Below are 18,837 nucleotides of genomic sequence, written 5' to 3'. Positions count from 1 at the left end.
AAAAAAAAGGAAACTAGAAGAAAAGTAACTTAAACTCCAAGTAATAAAAGGAAGAAACTAAAGAAGGGAAATTAAAAAAAAAAAAAAGAAAGCAGAAAACAATAGAGCAAAATCAGTAAAACTAATAACTGGGTTTTTATGTCAATAAAATGGTTAATACATCATAAAATTAGGTTTGTCCCAGGAATACAACCTGATTCAATATTAAAAAATCAATCAGCATAATTCACCATAATAGCTGACTAAAGAAGAAAACTCATATACATGTCCCAACACATGCAGAAAAACCACGATAATATATGGCTTCTATTCTTGACAAAAAACTCAAAAACTAATAACAGAAATATAACGAGGCACAAAACAGGGGTGAACACTGTCACTACTTCTATTTAACATTATCCTGGAGTTTCTAACTAGTATAATAAGGCAAAAAAATAAAAAATAAAAAGAATCTACATGGGAAAAGATAAGTCAAACTGTCTTCATTTGCAAGTGACTAAATCCTCTACATAAAACATTTAACGGAATCTAGAACAAATGCTGCTAGAATGAATAAATTAATTTAGTAAAATTGCAGGATACATGGCTGTTATTAAAAAGTAAATTGTATTTCTGTATACTAGCTATGAACAATTAGATATTGAAATAAAAAACCAACTATTTACAATAGCCTCTACAAATATAAAATATTGAAATATAAAAACATGTATAATAATCTGAAAACTATAAAACATTGCTAAGAGAAATTAACAAAATCCTAAATAAAGAGATGTATAGAGAAGAAGAAGTATAATATATGTGTGCAATTTGTCATCTTTACAATCTTTAAGTGTACAATTTGGTGGTAAGAAAAACATTTATATTCCTTTATTAACTTTTAAGTTCAGGGGTATATGTGCAGGTTTGTTATATAGGTAAGTTTGTATCACAGGGGTTCATTGTACAGACTGTTTCATCCCTCAGGGGTTAAGTTTAGTACCCATTCATTATTTTCATTATTTTTCCTGATCCTCTCGCTCCTCTCACCCTCTGCCCTCCAATGGGTCCCAGTGTCTATTGTTCTCCTCTATATGTCCATGTGTTCCCATCATTTAGCTCCCAATTACAAGTGAGAACATGTGGTATTTGGTTTTCTGTTTCTGCATTAGTTTGCTACAAATAATGTCCTCCAGCTCCATCCATGTTTCTACACAGGACAAGATCTTGTTATTTTTGGTGGTTGCATGGTATTCCATGGTATAAATGCAGCACATCTTCTTTATCCAGTCTACCATTGATGGGCATTTAGATCGATTCCATGTCTTTGCTATCGTGAGTAGGGTTGTATTAACATACATGTGCATGTATCTTTACAATAGAATGATTTACATTCCTTTGGGTATATACCCAGTAATGGGATTGCTGGGTCCAATGGTATCTCTATTTTTAGGCTTTCGAGAAATCATCACACTGTTTTCCACAATGGTTGAAAACATTTTCCTTTTTCTCTACAACCTTGCCAGCATCTGTTATTTATTGACTTTTTAATAATAGCCATTCTGACTGGTGTGAGATGGTATCTCATTGTGGTTTTGATTTGCATTTCTCTAATGTTCAGCGATGTTGAGGTTTTTTGCATATTTTTTTGGCTGCATGTATGTCTTCTTTTGAAAAGTGTCTGTCATTTGACGTTTCCATGAGTTTTTTTTTTGTTTTGTTTTGTTTTGTTTTTTTTTGTAAATTTAAGTTTCTTAATAATGCTAGGTATTAGTCCGTTGTCAGACTCATAGTTTGCAAAAATGTTCTTCCGTTCTGTAGGTGGTCTGTTAACTCTGCCAATAGTTTATTTGGCTATGCAGAGCTCTTTAGTTTAATTGTATTCAATTTGTCAATTTTTGCTTTTGTTGCAATTGCTTTTGGTGACTTTGTCACAAAATCTTTGCCTGTTCCTATGTCTAGAATGGTATTGCCTACCTTGTCTTCCAGGGTTTTTATAGTTTTGAGTTTTACATTTAATACTTTGATGCATTTTGAATTAATTTTTGTGTATGGTTTAAGAATGGGGTTCAGTTTCAATCTTCTGCATGTGGCTAGCTAGTTATCCCAGCACCATTTATTGAATAGAGTCCTTTCCCCTTTGTTTGTTTTTGTTAGCTTTGTTGAAGATCAGACAGTTGTAGGTATGCAGGCTTTTTTCTGGAATCTCTAGTCTGTTGCATTGGTCTATATGCCAGTTTTTGTATGAGTACCATGCTCTTTGGTTACTGTAGCCCTGTAGTACAGTTTGAAGTCAGTCCGTGTGATTAGGATGCCTTGACTATTTCGGCATTTTTTGGTTTCATATGAATTTTAAAACCATGTTTTTCTATCTCTGGGAAGAATTTCAATGGTAGTTTAATCATAATAATATTTAATCTATAAATTGCTTTGGGTGGTATGGCCATTTTTAAAATATTGATTATTCATATCCATGAGCATGGAATGCTTTTACATTTGCTTGTGTCATCTCTGATTTCATTGAGAAGTGCCTTGTAGTACTCCTTGCAGAGATCTTTCTCATCACTGGTTAGTTGTATCATTAGGTGTTTTGTGTGTGTGTGTGTGTGTGTGTGTGTGTTTGTGTGTGTGTGTGTGTTGCAATTGTGAGTGGACTGCATTTCTGATTTGGCTGTTCGTTTGGTTGTTGTTAGTGTATAGGAATCCTAGTAATTTGTGTACATTGACTTTGTATCCTGGGACTTTGCTGAAGTTGTTTATCAGCTTAAGAAGCTTTTGGGCTGAGACTATGGTATTTTCTAGATACAGAATCATATTGTCTGCAAACAAAGATATTTTGATTCCCTCTCTCACTTGGATGCCCCTTATTTCTTTCTCTTGCCTGATTGCTCTGTCCAGGACTTGCAATACTATATTGAAAAGGGTTGGTGAGAGAAGGCATCCTTGTTGTACTAGTACATTCTTATGCTACTAATAAAGACCTACCTAAGACTGCGTAATTTATAAAGGCAAAAAGGTTTAATTGACCCACAGTCCAGCATGGCCGGGGAAGCCTCAAGAAACTTACAATAATGACAGAAGGGGAAGCAAACATGTTGTTCACATGACAGCAGCAAGAGAAATGCAGAGGAAAGAAGGCGGAAAGCCCCTTATAAAATGATCAGATCTCATGATAATTCACTCACTCTCATGAGAACAGCATGAAGGTAACCATCCTCATGACCCAAGTACCTCCCACAGAGTCCCTCCCATGACACATGGGGATTATGGGAACTACATTTCAAAATGAGATTTGTGTAGGGACACAGCCAAAACATATCACTTGTCTTGTGCTGATTTTCAACAGGAATGCTTCCAGCTTTTGTCTATTCAATATGATGTTGGCTGTGGATTCGTCATAGATAGCTTTTATTAGTTTGAGGTATGTTCCTTTAATATCTGGTTTATTGAGGTTTGGGGTGTTGAATTTTATCAAAAGCCTTTCCTGCATCTGTTGAGATGATCATGTGTTTTTTTGTCTTTTGTTCCATTTATATGATGAATCACCTTTATTGATTTGCATATATTGAACCAACCTTGCATCCTAAGGATAAAGCCTACTTGATAATAGGATAAGCTTTTTGATGTGCTGCTGGAATCAGTTTGCTAGTATTTTCTTGAGAACTTTTATATCAATGTTCATCAAGGATATTGACCTGAAGTTTTCTTTATTTGTTGTGTCTCTACCAGGTTTTGGTATCAGGGTGATGCTGGCCTCATATAATGAGTTGTTGAAGTTTTCTTCCTCCTCAGTTTTTTGGAATAATTTCAGCAGGAATGGTACCAACTCATTTTTGTACATTTGGCAGACTTCAGCTGTGAATCATCTGGTCCTGGGCTTTTTTTGGTTGGTGGGCTATTTATTATTTATTTCATTTCAGAGCTAATTATTGGTTTGCTCAGGGATTCAACTTTTTCTTGGCTCAATCTTGGAAGGGTATATGTGTCCAGGAATTAATCTATTTATTCTTGATTTTCTAGTGTATGTGCATAGAGGTGCTCATAATATTCTCTGATGGTTATTTCTATTTCTGTGGGGTCAGTGGTAATACCTCCTTTGTCATTTCTAATTGTTTATTTGGATCTTTTCTCACTTCTTCTTTATTAATCTAGCCAGTGGTCTATCTATTTTATTTTATTTTTCAGAAAACCAGGCCCTGGTTTCATTTGGAACAAATCTATGCCTTCCTATTATGTAATATAGGAAGTAATTTCTTCCTTTTATGGAGAAATTATATCGGTGGAGGCACTGTGGCATATACTTAGAATGAAGAAATGGGCCTTCTGCCTTATCAAATTCTAAGCCAAGAGAGCTTGGCAATCAGTATCCACTTTAGAACTATAGACTTTAGTGATTTCTGCTTGCAGAGTTGTTCTAATTTTTTGTATTTGAAAATCAAATTAAATTGCCTAAATATAATTTTTTAATAAAGATATCAATTTGATTTTTTGGCCTCTGTATTAATATTCCAAACAGGACTTACTAGGTTACTTTTCCCTGTACCCAGGAAAAAAAAAAAAAGAAACTTTTACAAGAATGATTACTGCAAAGGAATTGTAATCAAGAAATAAATATTTAGCAAAATAAACAAAAATTAATGCACACAATGATTCTAGCCAATAAGAGAATTATACAAGGTATTTAGTAAGTACTTATAAACATTATTCATTTAATTCTTAAGATCATTGAGTGAGGCAAGGATTATTGCAAATTGTATTCAGATACAAAGAAACAGCTTGGAGAGATTTGCAACTTGCCAACAGTGATACACCTCATTAATGTAGGATCTGGAATTTGGTATAAGGTTAAACTCCAAATTATAACAGCAAATGTACCAGGCTTACATGCCAATTATCAATTTAAGTGTTTTACTAATAAACTGTGAGGAAGACATAATCTTCTTCACATGTATGAGAAAGTTTAAGAGCAGAGAAATTAGGTAACCTGGCCAAAGTGGCAAAGTTGCACCCAGTGTTCACATTGTTAACCACCTTCTTATTTCATCTCCAAATCCCAACCCCATCCTCTTGCCACACATCACCTCCGTAGGAATTACTATACTCTAGCATTAAAACATTTAGCAACTACTGAAATTGGCATAGTTTGGAGAAAATAGATAATTTAAGGAATATGATAATTAAAAGAATACCACATCTCTCTCCCTCATCCTATATCAAAATATAAATTGTCAGGCATGGTGGCTCATGCCTGTAATCACAGCATTTTGGGAGGGCAAGGCAGGCAGATCGCCTGAGGTCAGGAGTTTGTGACCAGCCTGGCCAACATGGTGAAGGCCCTGTCTCTACTAATAATACAAAAAATTAGCCAGGCATGGTGAGACGTGCCTGTAATCCCAGATACTCAGGAGGCTGAGACAGGAAAATGGCTTGAACCCCGGAGGCAAAGGTTGCAGTGAGCCAAGATCATGCCACCGCACTCCAGTCTGGGTGACAGAGCAAGACTCTGTCTCAACAAACAAACAAACAAAAAACCCCAAAACACTGTAAATTATTGTGAGGTAATTAACAACATTATCCTTCTGATTGCCCAAAACCCTGCCACATTCATTCTAAATTAACTGCTAATTACCCTCTCATACAAGCAATTACTTCCATTTTTTTCTGAATATATAAGTAGTTTTTGTTTTATGAAGCAATATTTATTAAACTTTAATGTGCATATACATCACTTTGAGATGTTGTGGAAATTCAGACTTGGATTCACTAGGTCAGGTATTGTCCCTGAGATTCCGCATTTCTCCCAAGCTTCCAGGTGCCAATGATCTGATTCAGGGACCCACTTTGGGTAGTTAAGAATTTTAAAACAGAGAAAAGTGGAAAAATAAATAAAATAATAATCTTACCACACAGATATATAATTATTCACCACTTTGGACTAGAAATTCATATTTATTTCCTTTTGTACCTTACAAATTGGTATCAAATATATGCTTTTGTATTCAATTAAAAGGGAGTTGATGGGACTTCTGCTGCCAGCCAAAATGGTGTAAGCCTACTACAGCCTATCTGTCCAACTCATTACAACTTTCCCATTGTATCACTGTCATGGAGACAGGTAAAGAAAAGCAGTAATGGAAAGTTGAGTGGCAGCACATAGAAGGACAGGAGCAGAGTAAAATACTATTTTTACTGTCACTGTTTATATTTTGTTTTCCCTACTTTGCATCTGGTGCTACCCAGTAATGAAATAGCTGTCAACATACTAGGTGTACCTTAGATACTTACTCTCAAAGGGTACAGTTTCAATGTCCCTTATAGTTCCCATTAGTTTCCCAAATTCACACAGAGATCATGGGGAGATGGTGGCTGCCTCACATTAGCTCTGCAATCCAGACATACAGTGGGGCCTAGCACCGGCTGTAGTGTTGTGAGTTTGTTTGTTTTTTTTCCCAATACTTTAAGTTCTGGGGTACATGTGCAGAACGTGCAGTTTTGTTACATAGGTATACACGTGCCATGGTGGTTTGCTGCACCCATCAACTCGTCATCTAGATTAGGTATTTCTCCTAATGTTCTCCCTCCCCTAGCCCCCCACCCTCTGACAGAACCCCCGGTATGTGATGTTCCCCTCGTGTCCATATGTTCTTATTGCTCAACTCCCACTTATGAGTAAGAACATGTGTTGTTGTGAGTTTTGAGGCCTTTGCACTGCACCTGCTCAAATGGCCTGGCTGCACTCAAGACTTTCAAAAACCTGGATTGAAAATTGCAACCCCATAGGAGTATTTTGGCATTGAATTGGGGGCTTTCTTCATCTGTTTTCTTTTCTAAGCGCTTCGCTTCATTACCCACTGCTATGCAAATGGTTTGCCCAAGTTCTTTGTCTTTTCCTCCTAGGGGAAAGAGCTCAGTACTCAAAGTGACAGGCACTGGAGCAGTACAAAGTACTCTGAGTTGTGAGTAAAATAAAATTTTAACTTAAAAAAAGCAAATGTCCCCAAACTTCAACCTTTTTAGAGAGGAAAGGAAAATGTCTACCTTTATCTGTAACATATTAGAACATCTCATTTTACAAAATGACAAGAGAGTTCTTTCTTAAGTTCTCTTGTCCTTAGAAAAATTTTATCAATGTAAGTGCAGGACACACTGCTGTATAACAGTGATTTTCACATCACTGTCAGTCCTCCAAACACACACACACATGCAAACAAATACACACTGGAGCCTTGGAAAACTAATGCAGAAATTGTCCTATTGGAAATATGAAAAGACTGCTAATACCTAGTAAGTACACAGATTAAATATGGTATTTGTCTTTTGGATTTCTTTAGAGATAGCATGCCATTTCCTAGTCGGTATTTCATGAATATAAACAGTCACCTGTAATGGTATTATGGACTGAGTATTGTGTCCCCTTCCCACAAATTCAGGTGTTGAAACCCCAGTATGATGATAATTGGGGGTGGGGCCTTTGGAGGTAATTAGGCTTAGACAAAGTCATGTAGGTGGGACACCAATGATGTAATTAATGTTCTTATATGTAGAGGAAGAGAGATGAAAGCCCTTTCTCTCTGTCATGTGAGGACATAGAAAGAAAGCAGCTATCTGAAAGCCAAAGAAGGGGTACGGCCATCACTAGACCCTCATCATGCTGACACCTTGAACTCATACTTCCCAGCCCCCAGAATTGTGAGAAATAAATCTCTGTTGTTTAAGCCACCCAGTCTATGGCATTTTATTATAGCAGCCTGAGCTAAAACAAACATTTCTTCCTCTAATAAGAGCCACACTTTGAGATTTACAGCTGCTTTAAATTTTAGTAAATGCATATTTTTAACATCAGTATGAAGGACAGATTGCTTGCTATGAGAGTGTAAAAATAATAACTGCTCTGGTATGCCATCTAAGATTGTCCTGGGAAAGGGAAGGACAAAAGGCATAGAGGAGGGGACGGGGAAGAAAGGAATTTGACAGAGGGAATATTTGGTGCAAAATCCAGCAACAATGGGGAGCATGAAGTGCTGGGAAACTGAACAAAGGCTGAGTGTGACTCTCCCTCAGACATCTGGGAAGAAAATAGGCGGCATGAGAAAGGCAAGAAGGGCTAGCATATAACACATTCCTTTCTACAGGCTATGGTTTGTGATTCTGAGTTTTATTCTGAAAGCAGTGGTCAGCTGTTAACATTTTTAAAGCAGATTAATGTCATTTTTTTTTGTAGTTTTAAAGATTCTTCTGCCTCTGCTATACAGACTAGTTTAGATAAGAACCAAAAGAGTTTCAGAGAGACCAGTCAAGATCCACAGCATTCATCCAAAGTATAATACTTCTGATATTTTGAGTAAGAGAGAAAAGTGAAGGAGAACCCAATTAATACAGCAGTATTTACAAATGAAAGACTCCCTAAATCACGTTTTACCAGAATTCATGAGTTTTCACTTATCTTTTCATCTTTTTTAATTACCAGTAAGAGCTAACATTTCATGAATGCTTTTAATACACAGGATGCATATGTATTACATGTGTAATACATAATTTAATCTACACAATAACCTTTGTGGTAGATACTATTTTAAACCACATTGTACAGGTAATGACTGAAGTTTGAAGAAGTTAGCTCAAGGTCACAGATTTACTAAGCAATCTGAGACTATGTCAGACTCAAAGCATCCAAGATTTGAATTAATTTTGACGTGGTGACAGGGACTAGAGAAACTCTTGTTTGATTTATTAGCAGATGTATACATGCTGTTTTTATAATTAAATTGATACTTCTTCAAGTTAGGGAATATAGTCTTTTCTTTGATGTCTCCAGTATCGTATTTTAGACTAATAAAATAGACCATCAACAAACATTTTTGAATCAAAGAATGAACATTTTGATACTTGATGTAAATAAAAACAGTTGTTATGGATATTCTTATGAAAACGAAAGTTTTCCATGTTGTCACCAAAAGCCATTATAACAACCTTTTATTAACTTTAACAGTAATGCTAGTAGTTTAGTTTTTTACTTCTGCTGACACAGAGAAAGGAGACAAAAATATTAAATTTAGTCCATAATTATGCATGTTGCTTTTGTAGGGTACAATAGGTTTCACTAAGAACCAAGCTAACTCATGCCATCTCATTTCCCATTAAATTTCATATGGAACAGAAAATGAAATCCATTAAATTACATGTTTCAACTTCCATGTTAAAATACTTCTATTAAAAGTTCATGAATGCTGCACCTAGCATGCCTAGTCAGAGTCTTTATGTATAGCGCAGAAGCCTTGTCATCACAAATTGCACTCTACCATGCTGTATGGTAATGCACCATTATGGCATAATTTTAAGGTACTTTTAGCTTGAGCCTAGAAATGGGTTTATGTTTCAAAATGGTAATTCATGTTTCTTCACCAAATGCATTTCTTGACACAGCTACTTATTCTCAAGTGTGTCCTGATAGACATATCTATGTCTATTTTCACATAGACTTGAAATTTATGTGTCAGAAATGTATAGTCACTAGTCACACACCCTTTGCATCTTGAAACTTCACTGGTGCCTTGTTGGTGAAAGCACTCAGACCAGTCAAAATAAACCTGAATGTAAAATATTCAGTTTTATAAGCCAGACAACATATTTGCAATACCCAAATGCTAAATGTCAAACCAAACAATTTAAAAACCAGGAACTGGGAGGCTTTCCAAACTCTCCAACTGATTGCCTCATTGACAAGATTATCAACAATCACTATGAGAAACGATAGCTTGGTCCCTGCCATGGCTGGGTATGATAGAATGTTACTGATTTCAAAGAAATGTGGTAAATTGGTAATACAGTAAATCAGTAATTTAAAAACTAAAAAACTAAAGTAAAATATTTAATATAAAATAGATTATTATATTTAACTTGCCTGAGGGAGTTTGTAGAACAAATACAAGATGCCTAAATGACATTAGTGTCTACCCAAACTTGTAAAGAACCACATTCAAAGCACTGATCTAAAACTATTCCTCTATTGTGTCTACTGTGCTCTTAGGAAAGAAAACACACACACACACACACACACACACACACAAACACAAATGCAATAAAGTTTCTTAATATAGAATATTCTATTTCTTCTAATAATCTCTTATTAGAAGAAACTCTTCTAATAGTAAAATCAACCCTCTAGATAACTACTTTCAAATAGAAAACATGATCGCCTAATTTCTATTACTCTGAGCTTCTTAGTAGACCCTCAAGTCTTTCAGAAGATTGTATCAGTTAAGCCTGAAGCAAGAAATAGCTGGTATGCTCAAATTACAATACTATGAAAAGGGCTGAATCAAGGGACTCTTAACAAAGATTTTGGGAGAGTATAGGGATGCCGTAAATGATGGTAGAGGACCCTGGAGCTGTACCACCCTTAGGCCGGAAAGGCCAATGAGCTGGAGACGTTTTCAGAACCCTGGAGAAGAGAGTCACATTGAAAAGAGTCACCAGTTTTCATTAAAGAGGCAGATCCTTCAGAGAGGGATATTGAAGAATGAATTCCTTTGATTGTATGCAAACTCTTTCTAATCTATTTATCTAACTCAACCAGAGGCCAGAGGGAAAGGAAGCCAGTTTCCATATGGGGAAGCCCCCTGGAGGAAGAAACAGAAGGAGGAGGATGGATAAAAGATCTGGAAGATACACCAGAGAGTAGTCATGGAAAGAACTCTTCTGAGACTCATTATTTTCATTTTCTTTGGATAACTCTTTTTGATTCTTGGGACTCAGTCTCCTAATCTGTAAAATAAGACAGTAATAAAGCTATGGCTCATCTCCGCTTCTTTTCTAAGGAAAGAGAAAGGGTAAAATATTGCCTGAGGTCACCCAGAGGACTCACGAGAAGAAATATAAACTGTGAGATTACTGAGATGTTGTGAAAGAACACAAACACATCACAGCCTTGAGCAATGCCTCCACTTCCTGGGCCCGACACAAACACATCACAGCCTTGAGTACAACCGTTTGTGAAAGCGCAGGAACCAATAAGAAGGCTGCTAAAAGCATAACTTAACATTAACATGTAAACCAATTGTAATGCTGTAGCCTAGAGAAATGCCTTGTTCCTCTGTAACCTGACAAGTCCTGTTTACCTCGAGCTATAAAAGCGAGCGCGCGCATTGTTCCGGGCCCTCTTGTATGTTGTAGAACGGAGGGACCAAGTTCGAACTTGCATTAAAGATCCTTGCCGCTTGGCTTTGACTCTGGACTCTGGTGGACTTCTTCGGGGAACACACGGTCTGGGCATAACAGTTGTAGCCACTGTTAAATGGAATCTGGTCAAGTTTTATATTTTTATTTTCTTGCCTTTATGTATGACTGCAATTATTAAATTTATAGCTCATCCAGAATTCTGAATTAAGTATATTTAAACAGTTTGATTCATAAGCTGATTTGTAATAATGAAGAGTATTTTATTTCAAAAAATGAATATATATTTTTGTGAGTTCCTTTTACTTTGAATTCTTTTCAGACACATTCATTGTGAGAGTCAATTCAACAGTGTTTTCCTTTGGGAATCCTCTTCCAGCTGCCCAAGGTAAAATGGCTTCTTTTTCCTCTCCACATCCAGAACAGTTTTTGAACACCTTCATTAGAACATTAATCAGAGGATATTGTAAGAGCTTTTATTTTCTCAATCTCTCTGGAAAGACTGAAATATTTGAAACCAGGGATTGTGTCTTTTTATTTTTGTAACCCAAGTGCTTAAAACTTAACTTTCAATAATTATTTACTGATAGAATAGTAAATAAATGAGTGATTAAAAAAATACTTTCTTCTGCTCTATGAGTTTATTTCTTCTGCTGCTGCTTCTTTTAAAGTGTGTGTGTGTGTGTGTGTGTGTGTGTGTGTGTGTGTGTGTGTATGAACCACGAGCTAGGCTTTGTACTTCATTTGCATATGTACACAAAATGAAATCTTTTCTTTGTGGAATGGTATTACCAACATTTATATTTTACTGAAGAACTGTAGATAAAATCTTCACAGGATCAAACTCATACCTTTGATAAATATTTCAATGATTTTACTCTCTGGATCTCACTGTCTAAATACAACACTCCTGGCTTTTTAATGTTTTAGTAGAAAAAGTGAAGAGCTAGTCAAAGGAGGATATATCAAATCAAAACCTCATATGTCCACACCATTCTGAAATTCCAATCTTAATCTTTCAAATTGAAATTCACAGAAGCTCAGGAAAAAAAAAAATATTACTTTAAATGCTAGATTACAAGAAGTCAAAAACTATCCTGTAGTTATATGTATGCATGAATATGTGTCTGTCAATGTGTTTGTATGTATGAATAGCAAGGAAGGGCCCAATTTAATTTGACATTCCATACATTTGAAAAAAATACAGCCTAGGACTATTAGCATGAGTGCTAGAGTAAGAGGTTTGCATTCATATCTAGCAATACCTCTTATTAGTATATATTAGTAATTATGTTTGTCATAAGATTCTGGAAAATATTAAATAATATACCTAAAACACTTAGCATGGCAACACAGTAAGCTCTTAATAATTGTTAGCTATAATTATTAATATTCTTGCATGAATATTATGGGAGTTAAACAAGTAGTTTAGATCTGTTAAATAAGATTTAAAATCTTAAATATTCTTTGAATCTTATTTTGTTTTCTAAAGTGTTGCAAACTAAAAGTCAACTTAAAATTAACTTTTCGAATTGATTTTCATTTGTAAATTTAATATTTTAAACTTCTGATTTTATCACATCATTAAATCTATGCTTAGAGATAAAACTGATGTCTAATTTAGAGAAATCTTTACGTTTCATTTTATTTTTTGCTGGCATGTCAACTGAAAAGTTCTACTAAGGGTACAAACGTTATTATGCCTATTTAGAGATTTTGAGGTAAATAAAAAAGCAGAGTTTTATCTAAGCAAGTCATATGATATGGACATTGGCTGGCCCGAAGCTTCTATTCACCTGTGATATTAAAACTGCAGCTGTTATAAATAGATGAAGTTATACTGACCATCTACAAGATTTTTAATTCTGGAAATCAAATAATTTTATTTGTTTGTTGTATCTATGAGGGAAGGGAGGGTGTCTCCAATGGGGTTCAGGACACATTACCACAAAATATGGAACCTTGGCATTTGAGAAAACAGCAGAAGCAGGAAGGCAACTCTGACCTTCTCTCTCCTTTCTCCCCTGAAACAAGCCGTAAATGAATTGTGTAGCCTTTTACTGAAGTAGGTCATACGACTGCAGTCTGCCCTTGGAGAAAAGGACACCCTAATCTGCCTTATACTTGGAGGAAAGGCCCCCCGAATGTGCCCTACACATGGAGGAAGGGAATATCACACAGTGACATGGAGAAGAATCTGAATAAACAGGCCTAAGTTTCCCCCACGGTTTAGTATATTACTATTAGATCACAACCCACATGGTCCTCCCATCATATTACTCCACAACTATCCACTTCATCATCAAACTTAGCACAAAAACGCACAGATTTCACTGTTTCTTAGGTTTATTGCTGAAGGCTCCATTGTCACTTAAAAGTTATATAAAATAAACTTATATGCTGTTCTCTCGTTAATGTGTCTTTTGTTCTAACGGTCTCAGCTATGAACTTAACAATGGGCAAGGAAAGACTTACCTTTGCCCCTACATCTGTTTGAAACATACTGTTCTGAACATTCTTATGATTGCCAACCAAAATAAGCAAATTTAAAAAAAAAAACAATTTTTTTCAATGTCACTTTGAGAAAGTGACAAAGTTTCGTGACTGGAGGTTATATCCAAAATGTATATTTAACTATAGAGTTAAATTACATACACGTCCATAGGCCACCTCAGGGTCACTTTAATAAATATGGAAATATTTATCAAATGTATATGTAATGGTGGGAAAGTAAGTTCTGTATTTGAATTTTCATAAATATATGTTGATGTCATCCTAAAATAGTTCTTTATATATCAAATTAAAAGGCAAATATTTTAAAATAAGAAGTAAAACTACTACAGGTTCTGACTACATGACTATCTGAATTTTCATGTACACATCTACTTAACTATGCATCTTTTTAAAATCAGATTTATTACAGTATGATTTACACACCAAGTGAGTTTTAATTCATTTTTAACAATCACAATAATTATGCATACGTTACTTCCCACATTCAACTCCCAACAATTTTCTTCCTCATAAGCAAACTCTCATCAATTTCTTGAGTAAGACATTTGGGAAATGTTTATTTTTAGACTTGAAAAAAATTTTGGATTATCATTAAGTCTATTTACCCATAATCCTTAAAATTAAATATATGCTTTAGAAACTTGTCTCAATTTGAAATTCATCTTCTTCATTAGAATTCTATTAATGAAACAGAAATTCAATACAAAAATTTAACAAGAATACAAAAGCTAAAAAATGTATAAAAGTGGCATCTTTCCTATATCCAGATTTGAGTGTCTGCACATCTAATCCTTTCCAAGGGCCTCAAAAGTTATCAAAATGCTCTCTAGTGCCCTATATGGCCTGACCCCTGTTACCTCTCTGGAACTATTACCTACTGTGCTCCCCCATGCTCTTCTGTTCTCTCTATGCAAGCCACAAATGCATCAGGACTATGCCTCAAGTGCATGAAACATATAAGATCTTTGTATTGGCTGTTCTCTATGCCTGTGAGTCTCTTCCTCAAAATATTCACACAACCAGCTAGCTCACCCCTTCAGGATTTTGCTCAAATATCACTTTTCTATGAAGGAGGCTTATCTTGAGTTCCCTATTGCAACTTGCCTCTCTTTACTATATCACACTCAGTGCTCTTATTCAGCTCTCCTTTGTACTTGCTAGGTTTATGGCTTATTATCTGTCTTCCCAGGAACATAATCTTCTTGGGAGTAGGGATCTTTATCTGTGCAGTTCAGTGATGGAGCCTAAGTTCTAAAGAATATCACCTGATGCATATTAGGCACTCAACAAATACTTGTTGAACAAAAGAATAAAGTGGTTAGTCACCAGGAAAATGCAAGTCAAATCCACAATGAAATACCACCTCACACCTGTTAGGATGGCTATAATGAAAAAGATGATAATAAGTATTAGCAAGGATGTGGAAAAATAGAATTCTCCTACAGTGCTGGAGGGAATGGAGAATGGCACAGCCATTTTAGAGAGCAGTTTCACAATGCCTCAAATGGTTCAACATAGTGTCTGTATGGCCCAGTGAATCTGAGTTTACCCAAGTAAAATGAAAAAATATGTCTACACTAAAATTTGTACAGAAAAGATCATAGCAGCACTATTTATACTAGTCAAAAGAGGAAATAACTCAAATGTCCATCTAATGATGAATGAATAAATAAAATGTGCTATATCCATATAGTACAATATCAATCATGATTAAAAGTAAGTGAAGCATGAATGCATGCTACAATATAAATGAACTATGAATACATCATGCTAAGTGAAAGAAGCTAATCAGAAAGGACTGCATATTATATGATTTAATTTATAGGAAATTTCCAGAATAGGCAAATCTATAAGGAAGTAGACACCTGGTTGCTTAGGGCTAAGGGAGTGAGAGCTTGAGGACTGACAGGTAAGTGAGGAAGGGTTTCTTTTTCGTGTGATAAAAATGTTTTAGGATGGGCACAGTGCTGCACACTTGAAATCCCAGCACTTCAGGAGGCCAAGGCGAAGGGATCACTTGAGCCCAAGAGTTTGAGAACAGCCTGGGCAACATGACAATAGCTTCTACAAAAAATACAAAAAAATAGCTGGGTGTGGTGCCATGTGCCTGTAGCTCCAGTTACTCAGGAGACTGAGGTGGGAGGATAACTTAAACTTGGGAGGCAGAGGCTGTAGTGATTTGTAATGGCACCACTGCACTCCAGCCTGGGCAGCAGAGCCAGAACCTGTCTCCAAAAGAAAAAAAACAAACTTTAAAGCACAATCTGTGCTCTCAAACAAAGGAAATATAAATACAGGCTACAATATCAAAAACATTTTATGATTTCTGATAATAATACAGAAAAGCACGTAATAGTCTTACAAATAAAATCTAATTGGTTCATAGATCTAAGTGACATACTGTGTAATACAAGGACAACTGAACATGTTAAACAATGTCACAGTATACAGTATGCAAATCCAGACTTCAAAATTCTACAAGATAAATTAACTGTTTTTTTAGCAACAAAAAATTGCCAAGCCTCCTAAATGACCAAGATAAAAAGGAAAACTAGATTAAAAATATTTAAGAGACATATCAATTATTTGCAATATATGGACTTTATCTGGATTCCAATTCAGAGACACATACGACAGGTTTATATATGTAGAATATATTAAAAGATCCACAAAAAGTTACTAGAACTAAGACATGACCAGAGTAAATACAGAGAATACAAAGAACAATTGTATTTCTGTCTACAAGGAAGGAAAAAAATAGAAATTAAAATTAAATCAACTACAAATTTTAATAGTAGCAGAAATATATTAAGTACTCAGTGCAGAAAAAAGTCCAATGCCTGCCTGGAATATCTTGTGGGTCCAGAAAGTAAGAACTTGTTGAAAAACTGATGGGGCATGTGAAGAGAACATGGAAGTACATTTGGAAGATCTCTTAATGGCCATATGGGGGACATTGGAGAAACAAATAAAAATAGTATTAGATTATAATCTATGGAATAAGTAAAATAAATTTCCATGATTCTGCACTGACATACATAATTGAATAAACAAGTTAATGAATAAACAAGGGAAAGTTCTTCCTTAGAGGAGATTTCTGGTTAATAAATATGGAAGAAACTAATTAAAATAGAAAATTATCATTTGGCAAGATTTACATTAAATCATCATTTCAGGCAAGAAGCATGAAACAAATGCTAAAATTAGTGAGCAAAGGTACAATGAGGATTACAATATTTACATAGTTTGAAAAACTCTTCCTACAAGAATATTAATTAATTTCATAGGGAATAAATAGTAACTTTACAGTGGAATAAAATGTCACTTTAATCAAGTGATCAAAGTTAACATGACTGAGAAGGGCAAATGTCACTATTATAGTGTCCCTCAACCCAGAATTTAATTATGAGGCCACATCAAATAAACCCAAATTGAGGGACATGCTGAAAAACAACAGGCCAATGATACTCAAATACATAAAGTTAAGGAAATAGAAAACAAGACTGGGGCAATATCTAACATTAACTGTCAACAAGGAAATCTGGTCATCAAATGTAATGTGTGATCCAGGATTGGACCCCGGGTTAGAAAAAAGTTTATTAATACAATTGTAGAAATTTGAAAAAGATCTGTAGATTAATTAAGAATTTATCACTGTCAGTTTTCATAACTATTATGGGTTTTTAAAATGTTAACATTTAGAGAAGCTTGATCAAGGTTATATAGGAACTCTCTGTACTATTTTGTAACTTTTTGGATGCCCAACATTATTTTAAAAATTAAATCATTAAACATAAAACAATTTCATAGCAATAAATATAAAATACATTTACTAAAATATGTACAAGACCTCTACACTGAAAACTAATAAACACTGATGCCAGAATTAAAGACCTAAATAAGTTATTGTATGCTTACCATATTTAACAATAGCAAAACTCATTACAATTATGATATAAATTCTACCCTGATTTATCTATAATACAGTAAAATCCCATTCAAAATTTTGATATACATTTTTGTTGAAATTCTCAAACTAATTCTAAAATGTATAGGAAAATGAAAAGAAACCAAAATAGCTAACACATTATACTTACTTAATTTTTGCCAAAGGTGGAAAGGCAATTACAGAGAAAAGGTGCTCTTCAATAAATGAAGTTGGAACAACTATATGTATACATGTTTGTTATGGTGTACATACAAAAAGAAAGATAAACGGGGATTCAGGGGAATGTATTGGTGCTCAGAAAACAATACTCCAAAATGAAGACTTCAGAAGCAGCCTCAGAAGCAAAGTTTCTCCCTGACTTTCTCCTGCCCTCCTACCTCTGGCCCCTCATTCTCCCTGGAGGCAAGCCATAAAAAATACAATTCCTCTTCCCCAATGTGAGTCATAGAAACTAAAACTCCTTTTCCTCACAGCCAGTCTTAAAAGGTAGAATAATTACTGTAACTTTTCCCATCTTTCTGTCTAGGAGTTAGGCCATGAAGAAATTTTCCACCCTACCCTTGTCCTATAGTAGGTCATAATTCCCTCATTCATAGAGATCCTGCCCCCTACCTAGGAGGAAGGAATCTGACACAGAGAATCCAAAAAGAATCTGACCACACAGGCCTGGTTGAGTTTTCCCACCTCAGTAAGATAGCATTTGATCATACCCTTCTTGTCCAATCATATTTCTATATGGCTGTCCATTCTTTATTGAACTTAGACATAAAAATGAATCATTTTCCTTGTGCCTTCAGTTATGCATTCTGAAGGTTCCCATGTCACATAAAGCTTTGATTAAATTGTTATGTTTTTTCTCTTGTTAGCCTATCTTTTGTTACAGATGTGTTGGCTGTGACTCTTAGGATGAAGAGAGAAGGTATCGTGCCCTTTCAGCCTGATAGAATGAAGGAAAGAATTAGATTGTTTCAATGATGAATTGTCTCAAGTAATGAATATAAACTCATATAAGTAAAGAAAAAAATAACATCTATACAAACTTCCTCAAAAAAAAAAAAAAAAATAGAAGAGGAAATACTTTCCAATTCATTTTATGAAACTAGAGTAACCTTAATACCCAAATTTAACAGACAAGAAAAGAAATGATATATCTATGTATCTTACGACTATCAATCTAAATATTTTATTTTATTTTATTTTATTTACTTTTTTTTTTTTTTTTT

The 18,837-nt window shown here is 34.9% G+C and overlaps 1 protein-coding gene across 1 annotated transcript in view; it reads right to left on the bottom strand.

Annotated features, from left to right (window-relative positions):
• The window catches only part of LOC108528789 (low-density lipoprotein receptor-related protein 1B-like), a gene marked incomplete at its 3' end in the record, with an annotated part of 103,688 nt that extends 90,035 nt beyond the window's left edge, over nt 1-13,653 (bottom strand). Inside the window, exon 1 of the mRNA XM_017870771.1 lies at nt 13,627-13,653. Coding sequence (XP_017726260.1) covers nt 13,627-13,653 — 27 coding nt within the window. The remainder of the gene's footprint in view (nt 1-13,626) is intronic.
• Nucleotides 13,654-18,837: the final 5,184 nt, after the last annotated feature.

Source organism: Rhinopithecus bieti, unplaced genomic scaffold (genome assembly GCF_001698545.2).
Source record: "Rhinopithecus bieti isolate Rb0 unplaced genomic scaffold, ASM169854v2 scaffold_6090, whole genome shotgun sequence".
Classification (NCBI taxonomy): domain Eukaryota; kingdom Metazoa; phylum Chordata; class Mammalia; order Primates; family Cercopithecidae; genus Rhinopithecus; species Rhinopithecus bieti.
This window is presented reverse-complemented; position numbering and strand designations above follow the sequence as displayed.